Source organism: Dromaius novaehollandiae, chromosome 11, assembly GCF_036370855.1.
Source record: "Dromaius novaehollandiae isolate bDroNov1 chromosome 11, bDroNov1.hap1, whole genome shotgun sequence".
Lineage (NCBI taxonomy): Eukaryota > Metazoa > Chordata > Aves > Casuariiformes > Dromaiidae > Dromaius > Dromaius novaehollandiae.
This window is the reverse complement of record NC_088108.1, coordinates 21,269,192-21,282,663: the sequence shown is the minus strand read 5'-3', so window position 1 is coordinate 21,282,663 and position 13,472 is coordinate 21,269,192. Positions and strand designations below refer to the sequence as shown.

The 13,472-nt window shown below is 36.7% G+C and overlaps 1 protein-coding gene across 1 annotated transcript in view; it reads left to right on the top strand.

Annotated features, from left to right (window-relative positions):
- The window catches only part of LOC112989675 (transmembrane 9 superfamily member 2-like), a 34,229-nt gene extending 21,306 nt beyond the window's left edge, over positions 1–12,923 (top strand). Inside the window, exons 13-17 of the mRNA XM_026110991.2 lie at positions 1,927–2,086; positions 2,610–2,761; positions 3,741–3,852; positions 4,458–4,629; positions 12,295–12,923. Of these exons, the coding sequence (XP_025966776.1) occupies positions 1,927–2,086; positions 2,610–2,761; positions 3,741–3,852; positions 4,458–4,629; positions 12,295–12,362 (664 nt within the window). The 3' untranslated portion in view covers positions 12,363–12,923. The remainder of the gene's footprint in view (positions 1–1,926; positions 2,087–2,609; positions 2,762–3,740; positions 3,853–4,457; positions 4,630–12,294) is intronic.
- The last annotated feature ends 549 nt before the right edge of the window (positions 12,924–13,472 follow it).

Genomic DNA, 13,472 nt, shown 5'->3' with positions numbered 1-13,472 from the left:
GAAGTTATCCCTTGACATATGTCCTTGGCAAAGGTTGAGGAAAAGATTATAAATCGTTTCTTAAGGTATTTCTGCCCCAAAATAGAATGAATAAAACATGACCTTCTTTTGAGTAAAGTAGAATTTGATTGAATGAAAGGTAATATATTTGATAACAACGGAATGTTGTATTTCTGTTTGGAAGTCTTATTTCTAAAGAACATGTGCTTCAGTCTCCCTGCTGTCATTTAGATGCTTTCTTGAGAGGGAAGAAAATACTTATCTGTGGAAGAAATATTGTGCTGATCATTTAAGCTCCCAAATAAATTAAGTTTCTCAGAGGGAGTAAAATGATTGGGGATGGTAAAATAGGAACAGATGTCTCGATTACACAATTCTAGTTCAGTGAATTTGCATAATTTCATAAACAACCAAAGGCAGTTATAGTCTCAGTAGACTGATGGGAGTTCATATTTGGAATATTTTATGTCTAAGTTTGGAGGGGGTAGTTGGGATCTGTATTACAAGCATGGGCAGATTGTAAGGATTATCAAGGCTTTTAAAATTGAGTTGACTTTTATTTTTCATCAAACAAGATGCTTACATGAGAAGTAACTTGGGTGGGTTTATTTTACAAGTCTATTTCCTGAAATAGTTATGGCAGGTGTAAGGCCTCTCCTAGGAGAAGAGGCCCCCACCTTTATTTATTTACTTATTTTTAATTAAATACAATTTTTTTTTTTTACAAAACTCAGGGAATGGTGAGGTTGGGTAGAGGCCTTTCCTGAGACTGACTTTTCTGTTGCATCTCTGAAGCCACAAATAATGGAAATTCAAGCAGGTTTCTGCTTGAGGCTCCCTTGCAGTACACTGCTTTGCTTTCAGAATGGAATGTTTGAAATCATCGTATTTCTTGGAGCTGTTTTCTAGTATTTCCCAGGATGTTTAGAAAACCAAGGAGGTGCACTTAGCTGGGGAGGGAAGAACTGGGCTGGAGAGAGGCCATAACTGTCTGATAAATCTTCAAATTATATATATATAAAATAATTTTTAACAGAGAGTTTTACATGTTTGAATGATGAGCAGAGCTGTGTTGGGATTCATTTGAAGGGCACGTGCAAATTATTAGAGAAGAGAGGAATTCGGGTTTAAAAGACTACTCCTGAGGGATTAAGAATTGCGGAGTTGCTTGTGCCTCGTACATTTTGAGGAATTTGAAAGCTTCTGGCTGACTGAAGCCAGTGAATACTGTCCTAAAAAGAGCTTAGGTTCAGCTTCACCAAGCCCTTACAGGCTTACGCACTAACTGAATCGGTTCCTGCTGAAACTGATACAGTCTTATTTAAATTTTCCAAAGGTGTGGACTATTTAACTGTGAAAACTACGTATGTTAATATGAAAATTCTTGTTGTAGGGAAGAGCCCTTTTTAATCCATCCCTCTGGTGCCATGCTGCTATGACACGAACCATAGCATGGTATATGTTTATTGTGAGACTGACTTGTGGACTGCTAGTAGTAGATTTTGCTATCACTGAATGTATTTTGCAGAAAGAATGTTCTGATTAGAAAGCAACTATGTGAAGCAATTAAATGACTGGCAATAATAGGAAAGGTGATTCAGATTAGGTTTCTTTAGCGCACACATAAATTTTTAGAATAGAAACTTTTTCTGTTACTCTTTTGGTTTTATGTGCGGAGTCTTTAAATAAATAGTGGCTTTACCATAGATACTTGAATTAGAGGCATTGGGTTTAGCAAGCATTTCTATGCTGTGTCATGAGACCTCCACCTAATGAATTACTGCTGAAAATATCTAGGACTGTTAGAGAACGAAAGAGAGCAAGAGGCTTTGTTTTTCCAATACAGACTCTTTACAGATTCACGTTTTTAATACTAAATTTTATTCTTTTCTGAATATTACAGTATCTTTTCTGATCTCTTTTCAGGATTGTCTTTGCTGACTTCTTCATTATGAATCTCATTCTGTGGGTGAAAGGCTCCTCAGCTGCCATCCCTTTTGGCACTTTGGTTGCTATCCTAGCCATGTGGTTTGGAATTTCAGTCCCATTAACCTTTGTTGGTGCATATTTTGGCTTCAAAGAGAAGGTAGGACTCTTTGAATACAATTTTTAAATACACTTCTCTGCAGTTGAGACATTGAATCCCTAAGCCTACAAGAACTGGTTTGGTTGAAATATCTATGGCCCTATGATTGTAAAATGATGTTTCAGTTTTCCTGATTTTGAACTGAGACTGAACATAGTCTCATAACGGCATTCTAAACCTTGTTCTGACCATTCATTCAGGATAAGAATTTGATAGTTGTCTTGCTTGCTTTATTTGTACTTCAGTAGTTTGAGGTAAAGCCAGACAATTAAGAAAAAAAAACCAGTAAGAATGGAATAGATTTTTCCTTCATGTTGCTTAATGACCAATAGTTGGAGTGTCTAAAATATATATTTTTTCCTAATGATTGATATCAGGTTCGCAGTGTTTTGGCTTGATATTTCTTTTCCTTGTGGTAGTTTATGGGAGAGTTAGGCTTATCAAGTCTTTAGGTACTAATATTTGGGAAAAGTAACTTATGATGAAATAATTTCTCTTTTAATCATTTTAATTTATTTCAAAGCCTATTGAACATCCAGTTCGTACAAATCAGATTCCTCGCCAGATTCCGGAACAGTCCTTTTTCACAAAGCCATTGCCTGGCATCATAATGGGTGGCATCTTGCCCTTTGGCTGTATTTTTATTCAGCTTTTTTTCATTCTGAATAGTATTTGGTGAGTATCACTTTTTTGTTCTAATTAGGCTGGTTTGATAATAAACACACAGTGAGCTTGGACATCCCAGAACAATGAATATGAGATATAAACCAAATCTTAAACTTTTTAATTTATATAAACCAAATCTTAAAATTACAGAACAATTTTCTGAATAAATTTTTAAATGCAAATTATATATTTGTTAGCCTTTTTGTATTAGTCCTCAAAGTAAAGTAGTAACTGTGTAACGTAACCATGCTGGAAAACATAATCAGCTGACAGAGGTACACTATGGACTTTTGTGGTTGAAAGTATTGAATCCCTGAACTATTTCTCATTACTTCACCTGTAAAAGGCTAGCAAGGAGGGAATGTGCAACTTATTCTCCTTCTGGCAAGTCTTACATTGCAGTAATTGTCACCTTCATCAGTCAGTAAAGTTGATTTGGTTACTTCTCTTGTCTGAGAGCAAGTAGATTAAAAATAAATTCAAGAGAAGTGTGTGTATTTATTTTTGTGAGTGTTTGGTTAACCTTTGGATTGGAGTAAGACTTGACCTGTGAATAGAGTGGGAGTGGAGAAGCACCTGGTTGGATTTAGTGACGTGCTGCAAAGACACCTGGAAAACTTAGCTGCTGTAGTAGGAAGGAAGCACATGTTGTAACTAGGAAAGGAGTGTAGGTGATGCAAGAGTCAGGAAAACTTACAGTCCTTTCTGCCATAAGACTTGAAATGATAGAAGCATCTCTGGTGGAAACTGTCTGCAGCTGTTCTCCATGGGAGCCTTATAGAAGATAATTTCCTGGGAAGTACAGTTGAGGACTTTTAGCATTGCTTTGTGGATGCATGTTAACAGAGTAAATGCAGCCAAGAACAAACACTTTTTGGAGTCTTCCAGGAGTGGTGTAAACAGAGCTGTTCCTCCCTTTTTTTTTTTTTTTTTTTAATTATTATTGGCTTAGCTTTTGGTCATGTAACACTGTTGTTTTTTATTTTAGGTCTCATCAGATGTACTACATGTTTGGCTTCCTGTTCCTAGTTTTTATAATTCTTCTAATCACCTGTTCTGAAGCTACAGTTTTGCTGTGCTACTTCCATCTGTGTGCAGAGGTAAAAAGTATGGTTTTGACAAAGATACCGCTTTTAGCTGGAAGATGTTAGACATAAAAGCAGTTGAAGTATTCACAAGAACTTCTATGATATGCTGGACACCGTAAATTGGTTGTTTTGTCAGTATCTATACATCAGTTGTTTATACCCTCGACATGCTTTGCACTAGCCACCCTTCTGAAGCATGCCTTTTACTTTAAAAAATTCTTGTAGTTGTTCCCACTAGTACTACAGCCAACTGTGTAAACTGTCTGCCCCTTGTTACGGTGCAGGAGTTTCTAAAGGTAATTGGACATCAGCATTAGCCTGGTGGTGCTACTGTTTATGTTCATAAGTAGCCTGAGTAAGGAAACTGCTACACAGACTTGTTTTGTGCAAAACTTCACTTTGTTTGATGCTATTATTTGGTATGGTGATAGAAAACCATGAATGTGAAAGGGGGAAGATCTTTCAAGTTGACTTTTTTTTAAACTACTTGTTCTTTGTTTTATGTTATTGTCTTGATACTGCTGGGGGGAGGGAGGCAAAACATGATTTACCTTCTATTTTCTATATAGCATTTTCTATATAGCATCTTTTACTGAATGGCTTATTGTTTCTTTCAGGATTATCATTGGTGGTGGAGATCATTCCTAACAAGCAGCTTTACAGCTGTTTATCTCTTTATCTATGCAGTTCATTACTTCTTCTCTAAACTCCAGATAACAGGCACTGCTAGCACCATTTTATACTTCGGTTATACATTGATCATGGTCTTGATTTTTTTCCTTTTCACAGGTAAGTACAGCAGTTGCTGTAAAAATGAATGCAGGGGTTTCAGTATTTGACTTCTGCTTTTGAATAATTTATAGCTGGAGTGAATATTTTATAGCTGGAATGAAATGAGAAATGTTAGGTGAAATTTAGAACATCTGAAATATTAAATACAATTTATGACTCTTCTGGCAGAGTTATTTTTGTGGTTTGTGAAGCCACACATCACAGTAAGATATTCTTTGAGGTGTTTTGTCTAACCTGAAATTACTTTTATAATGTAGTTAATTTTCCTTTATTGCATATTGTAATAGCAGTGGGTTCAAACCATTCTATTTTCAAAATTTCCATCTGCTTCACTTTGATAACAAGGGTTCTTAGCTTCATTCTGAATTTCATAATCAGTTCTGGAAGTTCTATATTTAGAGACATTGCACTTGGTGTATGATGTTTTCATCAAAAAGATGTTTTCAACTTTCACTTGTTATCAAGTGAAGCAAGATGGTATTTGAAAGACGTGCCTCTTTGCATAGTGAACTCTAGCACTGTTATGCTCCACTGCTAGGTGGTCTTTACCTGCTGAATTGTGGTACCATTTCTTAATGACAGGAATGTACCTTAGCTATAGGAATGTCTTAGAAGTTGAAATACCAAAAATGGAGAGTCAAATTTCAAACTGATTTCTCATGTTACTCAAGCAGACTAAGCATCTTCTACATAATTTCTCCAGTATTCATAAGCATTTGGCTCAAACTATAATTTTGAGGCTGATTGATTGGGAAACCTGCATCAGATGTAGTGTGTATAAGATGAAATTAGAAGCCCCTGTAAATAGACAGGGACATCTTATGTTGCTGTTCATTGTACCAATGCTGTTGTATATGTAGTTTTAATACATGAAGTCAGATCTGTTATATATCATTCTATTTAGCATCTTAAAAGTGCTGCAGTGGTGGAAATACCTAGTACATGTATAATAGGTTGTTCATAAAACCAATCTTTACATTTGTTCCTAAGATGCATAATGAAGGATCTCCTTGTGGGTGGCATAATGGTTCAGGATGTTGCTGCTTAATGTCTTCTACCTGATTCTTGAAACTTGCTGTAAATATTTTGTGTTGGCTTCATGGAATGCATCATTTAGCAAGCCTTTTTTAACTGCATCAAGGAAGTTAAAATAACTGTAAAAACAAAGATCCTAACATCAGACTTATAAAACTTGCCAGGTCAGCAGTGAGAAGGACTTCTTTCATCTTTTTGCCTCTAAAATTGAATGAATGCTTGAGGCAAAAAATAGTACTATTAATACTAAAATACTGAAGAGTATTACTGCATGTGTTTGAGCAAAGCAAATATACTGTAGAGATTATAGTTAATAACAGTAACTAGCATTTATTGCTAGATTTTTATTTTTGTTTGTTATTTAGACCTGCGTGTATCAAAAAAAAATTTTTAATGCATTTTTGGCAGTTTTCAGTGTCTTTAAAAAGTGAAAAACAGGGAGGGTTCAGTTCTTCTAATTTATAATTATTAGAAGACAAACATAGAATTTGGCATATTGCCAATTAAACGTGCTTTAGTCCTGGCAAAACAGACGAGCTCATGTCCTCTATTATATATCTGTACACATGCATATATGTATATAATTAATATGAGATAATCAATAATCTATATATATATTAAATCTACAGTAAAATGTTTTAATTGCTTTTAAACTAAAGCGATATGTTAATGCGTGTCCGGGTTTTAGCATAGGCTAGCCACTTCTGCTAATTCCAATTTCACTTACAAGATGCATGTGTGTGTATATACCTATATATATATATACACACACACACACACACACATATATGCCTTTTCATATATAAAACAATAATTGGAATTGTCATGGCAGCTGCTGAAATGGTATAAAAAGCTTCAGCTGTGCTGATCCTGGAGTTCTTGATGTGGAGGTTAGTGAGGCCCAAAAAGTAAAATAATAAACTGTGCCACTGTTACCTTTTCAGTGTTTTTTTACAGAACCACGTTAATGTTGGTTGTGCTTTACTTATATATTTATAGTTCAAGAAGAAAGCTGCTATATGATCACTTTTTTTTTAGTTGAATAAAATACCTTCTACTTTTCCAGTAATTAGCTACGTAGAGTATTTAATAAACACTTGTTAATGTGGAATGCTGTAATAAATTTAATTCCCATATTTAGTTTGACAGTTGCTGCTGAGATGTGAGCTATTATAGCTAGATGATTCAAGCAAAGTTAGATGTTTTTCTCTTTGTATTGTTAAAATATTCCTTGATAGCACTTGTTTTGAAAGTAAGGGTTCAGTCCTTCACATGTTTACGGAGGTGAGGGGGTTTACTACCATAACTCTACATACTGTTTGCAGTAGTAGCTTTCTTTCTGTATGTACGTTGCCAAAACTGGGACCTTGATCTGTTCCAGTCAAGTTAGCAGTAGGTATTTTGTTTTTCTGTATTCTTGCATCTTAGGTCTCAGCAGCTGTGACAGAGAAATATAAAGGGCAGAATTAGTACCTCCTACACAGCAGCATGTTGTGTTACTGTGGACATTACAAAAGAGATCATAATGAATAACTAAATAGGAACTGAATGCTTTCATGGTAACAGTGACAATAATATAATCTGACTGGTGAAATTTAACAATTAACATGCACAGGCAAGCGAGACAATTTTATTTTAATGTATAAAGTGCAGTTAATTTTTCAAAAAGTACTAAGTCTGGTTGAATGGGGATAGTTACATGATTACAGGCATTTCATGCTAGGAGACAAAAAAAAAAAAATGCTGAATGTAGTCAAAGCATGTTGCTTTACAGTGACCTCTATTTTTGAACATCATTTTCACTTGCGAGTTAATGCCATTTTCAAAATTGAGTTTTGATCTTCTGGGTAGATTGTGTTCAGAATCCAAGATTCTGAAGCACCCACCACTGTGCAGTGATTGAAAGCAGTATGATACAGAGAGCTTTTAAGGTACATAAGAAGTATCAGCCAAGTGCAGAGTGCTTTTCTGTTTGCTTTTTTACAATCTGTTCATGCTTTGAATTTTCTTCATTAAACAATAAAGCTAGAAGAGATGAGTAGAACAGAACAGTCTGCTTAAAGTGTTTTGGTATTGCTCTGCAATAATCTTGTTTTTAATATTGAATTCAAATTAAACTAGTTTACTAATAACTCTTCTTTACCCAGTTAGATGCTAGCCTGTGATCTTCTTTCTGTGTACAAGAAAACTGTTGCAGTGGTATTTTATATTACAGAGCAGAGTACTGAACATTACAGGAACTGGAGGACAAAAGATCAAGAAACAACTGAGATGTCAGTGTCTCCCTAATAAGTATAGAGGGATGTATTGGATGTATTTTGCTTCTTGGCTAGAGAAATTACTTGAGACACCTTGACTACTAGGTTCATGATTTTTTTTTAAGCGGCTCCCACAACAATGATCTTTTAGCTGTGCCTCTCTAGAATGAGGATTGATGTACAGTGGGTTGCAGTGCACTATGATGGCATCGGTTTCCTAGACTATTGGGGGTTATTTAGAAAGGCAGAATTTTGAAGTATCACCCAGTTGGGAAAAATAAAGATTTGCTGCCCTCTGCCCAGCAAATTCTTAAATGTATGTCCTTCAAACGTTTTCATACAACTTAAGCTGGTGGGTGGTTAGGATCAGTTAAAGTAAACATTAACCTAAAAATTCATTCATAATGTTGGATTAAAAAATATCAGATTGGATTTTGCAGCCTCATTGGGGCGATTGGTGTCAGGCTTGATGTCTTTGTGCTGTGTTGTTTGATAGAGGTGTGCATATTAAAACTCTAAAAACCTTGTAATGGACTGGAGTGTAGACTATCAGAAAATAATTTTAGAGGTCGGTTCTTTAAACCAATGTTTTCTGAAAGCACTTACTGTTGGAATTTGTTTAATAGATTTTAAAAAAAGGTTTGGATATCTGTTTTCTGTCTCTGTGTTCACTACTGTGCATCAATGAAGCCATAAGGTAAAGAGGTAGGCTCCTTGTTGATTGTGCCTCAAGACTTTGGTTTCAGTTTGAATGTTCAAAGAAACAAATGTTGTGAACAGGATCCTTGGGTGATTACAACTTATCTAAACAGTGCTGCTATTCTAAGGAGGTGGATGACTCTTACATTTGGTGCAGGGAAAAGTGCTCAGGAGCTGAGTATGTGCTTCAAGAAAATACACTTTGAAAACCATGCCATTTCAGATGAAAAGGTGATATTTTAAATAGTGCGACTAGCAATGGCAATTTTAATGGATAAAGCTACAGTTAAGGAACCTGTGATCATATACGTATCTGTAATTTAAGACTGGCCTAAGAGGGAATCTGAGAACCTGCCGTGTGAGTCAGCACTGGCTTAATATTCAGTATGCAGATGCTTTTCTGTATGCAGTGCTTAAATTTGGAACAGGAGATTTGGAACAAATGGCAAATTTGCAAATTGGTCTAAAATGCAGAAAACAAGTTCTGGCTGGGATTTTCAAAGGAGCCAAGTTAGGTCAGATTCATTCTTCTCCTTCCCCAATCCTTACTCATTTGCAGATCCCTTTCTGATGGGGATGTGTACTTCTGCATAGAAAATTGCAAGCTTTCTGACTAAATTACCTTTTGTGGACCTCTTGGAAGCAGTTCATGGAGTCCCAAGCGCCTGCAGATCTGAGGTGGAAAAAACACTGAATTTCAGTGGAGCCAGGCACTGTACTCTTCTCCCCGTCCCCCACCCCCAAGTTAGCCTATTCATTACATTAACGTAAGCAATCCTATAGGTAAAGCTGCTGTACATGGAAACATTTTAAATAACTATTTCTTTAACTTGCATTCACTTCTGTCCATTAATACTGATTCTGTAATACCAATGAAATTGGGTGTTGACCTGAGCTTTCAGAAGCTCTTAGTCTGAGGATGCAGCCCATGTTGTTTAAAAAATTGGGAGTATTTCAAACTCCTGATTGATTTGCTGTGATTAATTCTTACCTCTAAATCTACAATTGGATTCTTGAGGTGGATTTTCAGTCTAGTTGTGACTCTGCCAGCATCTTTCAAACCATTCTGATCTTTGAGTGTGGAATATACTATTAGGAGAGGTGCTTGGGTTGGATAATGGGATCCCTAGTTTGGTGCCCTTTTTCAGAGTTTCTAGTTCATAGAGCTGCCGCATCCAGAATTCATAGGACACATTCCTTTTCGGGAGGGAAGAAGGAATTACAGTACTGGTAAGCCCTTACTATAGATGTGTGAATAAAACACTGCCAAAGTAAAAATGGAAGGAAACTCTTCTGACAGAGAAGGTAGTGACTACGTAAGGCTGTACTGAACAGACTCTTTTTAGGAGGGATGTTGAAAATCCATGTTACTGAAACTCGTGAAAATCTGTTTATAGATGAAATGCTCATTCAGAATCTGAAGTCTGCAGATTCTGTCATGAACGAGGCCACGTAATAGAAAAATGGTGTGTCAGAAAGATTCAGAGTGACAAGGATTGGAGGAAAATACTGTGGATTTAGAGTATATTCCTATGTTAAGTTACAGCATGATCAGAAGACTGCCGTAAATCTCATTCTCATGTTAAAGTTGCAGTTTTTTTCTTGTGATACTACGATTTTGTTCTGGAACAGTAGGTAGATTTTTTTTTTTTTTTAAGATACCTCATCTGTTAAACATTGGGAAGAAACACTGTTTTCAAAGGCATAAAAGGCTCAAAGTGAGCTATATTATAAAAACAACTGGAAAGCAGATGCTGAGAACCATTATTAGGAAAAAACATGAAGGTGAGGCTAAGAGTAACAATGCTGATATTGGAGTATTGGACACAGTCGGAAGGAGGGAGAATTGACCATAAACTGTAAAGACTTAGTGATGTCAAGCCTACAAAGGAATTAAATTCCTTCTGTGGTTGGTGTCTGATCTTCTATCAACAGCAGTAAATCTGCCATCTCCTACTGTTTCAGAGGATGATAACTGCAAACTCAGAGGGAAAGGGTAATCTGTGGCACATAATAGTAGGCTGTCAAAAAGCCTGTAGCCTCAAATATACATGGCAGCATGAAGGACACGAGAACTGGCATATAGATAATAAGCATCCAAAGACAGGTTCCTCAATTATGAACTGTGTAGATGTGGTCTGAAGGACAGAAAATGTAATGAATGAAGAAAAGGCAAATGCTTAATAAAGAGCCTTGCAAAGAAATAGGAGTGAAAAAAGTTGGAGCTGATGTTAAACATGGGCTGTACAAACAGAAAATTACAGATGTAAATCTGATGGAGCTGAATGCATGATCTTGCCAGAGACTAGTGTTGCTGGCTGCCTGTCACTGTTTGAGAGCTGCTTCAGCCAAAACTGACACCTTCCTTTTTTAGCTGGTCAGGTTTAACATTTGTGTCACAGTCTACCCACTGGTAAAAACATGTGCAATAATGTGTCGCTCCCCTTAGAAAGACTTAAGACTTGATTATTTTTGTGGAAGTCATTTTTGTCCCGAGTACCAAGTTCTCAAGGAAATTCAAATAAATGTGATGGACAACATCTTTTGCAATTGCTGCGACTGTTGGGAGAAAACCACAGACTCATTCTTCAGCTTAAAAATAATAAAAAGAGAACTGGTATAGACTAATCTCGTCATGTCACTTCCTCTCTCCATCATCTTACTCTGTACTGTGGTAGCTCAAGCCATAGGACTTCACATATGGCCAAAGTGCCTTCTGAAGTTGTTGCCTCCCAGCCCCATACTGTTGGTTTGGATAACTACAGAACTGGATTAGTAAGAAACCAAGGAAGGCTATGCCAAGCCAGACCTAGGTCTGCTACCTCAACACCCTGTCCAACAGCAGTACTCCCAGGGAGGGGTGTGAGAACAGGGCAGGTATGTAGAGGTACTTTGTCCCAGCTTCCCATCAGCTGTGGCTGCAGGGCATTCTGAGCACTTGGAGTGGTGTCTCTGTAATTAATAGCCTTTGGATTTCTTTGTTCATGAATTTGTTCAGTCCTCTGAACCAGTGCATTTTTAGTATCTATAGTGACCTATGGCAAGAAAATTCACAACTTGAATGCACATTATACGAGATTGATTAGCTGTGACAGGCTCAAACCAAAACAGTTTCATTTGATGCTTGCTCTCAACTGCTGTAGTGCTCGGAGCATAGCTGTAGCAAAAGGAAGTAACAGGATGTAAAGAGGAAGAAGGTCACTGTTCTTGAGTATTACGTCTAAATAGATAGAACAGGGTGAACAGAAAAACAGGCCAGATGACTTCTCCCAAGGTCATATTTGATGGCATAACTCACAGGTGGCTTTGCAAGACTGTAGATCTAAAAAATCCTGAATGATTTCAGGTAGATGTTGACCTCACGCGTGTATGAAAGTCAGTTTCTTCAGTGGTGCTTGCGTGCCGCCTCGTGGTGGTATAGCAGTGTATTTAATCATCACCTTCAGTGGTTTAAATGTACATCATGCAGTCTGGTCCTAAGAGTCATCTTTGATCTAAATCAATAACTTAGTCTAGGGATGAATGTGTGTTGTTAAATTTAACAGGTGTTATTATTCTGGATAGTTAGCTGGATTACAGTGTTATGCTCTGTCCTGCTGTGAAATGCTTAAGATTTTTCTCTCAGAGCAAATTGGAAGATAAACTAACCAATTTAACTTTCTCATTTTAGGGACTATTGGATTTTTTGCCTGCTTCTGGTTTGTAAGTAAGATTTACAGTGTTGTGAAAGTGGACTGAAGAATTTCAAAGTGTCTTTTGAACATATCTCCCTTGCTGTTTGATAATTTTTACCATGTATTGAGAAAAATACTGTGTAATTCTTCTAATTTGTAAAAGCTGAAGAGCAGACTACAGCATAAAATACATGTTTTCATGGAAGGAAATGGCACCACTGGAAAAATGTTTACATCAGTATACTCATTGAACATGTTAATTCTAACCATTCTAAAAATTGTATCCAAAGTTTGATTTAGAACAAATAAAAATTCTGTGAACTAGTTTATTTGAACGAGTGCATTACACAGCTCTCCAGCTGAAATTTCTTAAGTTTCTTGTGTGGTTTTTTTTGTTTGTTTGTTACCTCTTCTGGTTACCATTTATACCATCAAAGCATAGGACTGTCAAGTAAATCTTATGTAAAATGTGAATTTTTTAACTTAACTATGATTGTACATATTATCCTGCACCTTCTTTACAACTAGTTTATCTTCTTACAAATGTACATGCATTTAGTGTAATGTAGACTTTATTAAAAATATCGACACTGGTTTTTGTTCAAATAAACCTTCACAACTCCCACTGACTTGTCTCCTTTCCTGTTACTTAGGCCTTCACTATTTGAATACAGATTGCACAAGTGTGGCTAGTTCAGCAGGAGCCAGCTGATAGCTCTCAAGTCTCATATCACTAATAAGCAGTTTGGGTATGACTTCCATGTGTTAGCTGTCCTGTGTGGCTGGAAATGACCTGTGCTGGTGCAGGGACCAGTTGGTAACTGGAATCCATGGCTATAGAACTGGCAAAGACTTTTGAAACTACTGCTGCTATTACCTGTGTCTCAGCTGTGCTCTTACCCTAACTTGCCCCAAAATACTGTTGCTAGGCAAACCATTACCTAAGAGCAAAAACCTTCCCATTCTTTAAGCCCTCTGAAACACACATCTTATTGTTCTTAGCCCTTTGAAGATTGTGCAGCTTGCCAGGAAGGAAGCCATGAATCAAGCTGGGCTTGAATAGACGATTCTTAAAGGTGAAACCTTCCTTCCTGCTCTGCAGAACTGGCTCTTAAATGCTGGGTTATATGAGAAGGAGTATTTTAATAGCCTCTTCAGTTATAAGATTGCAGGC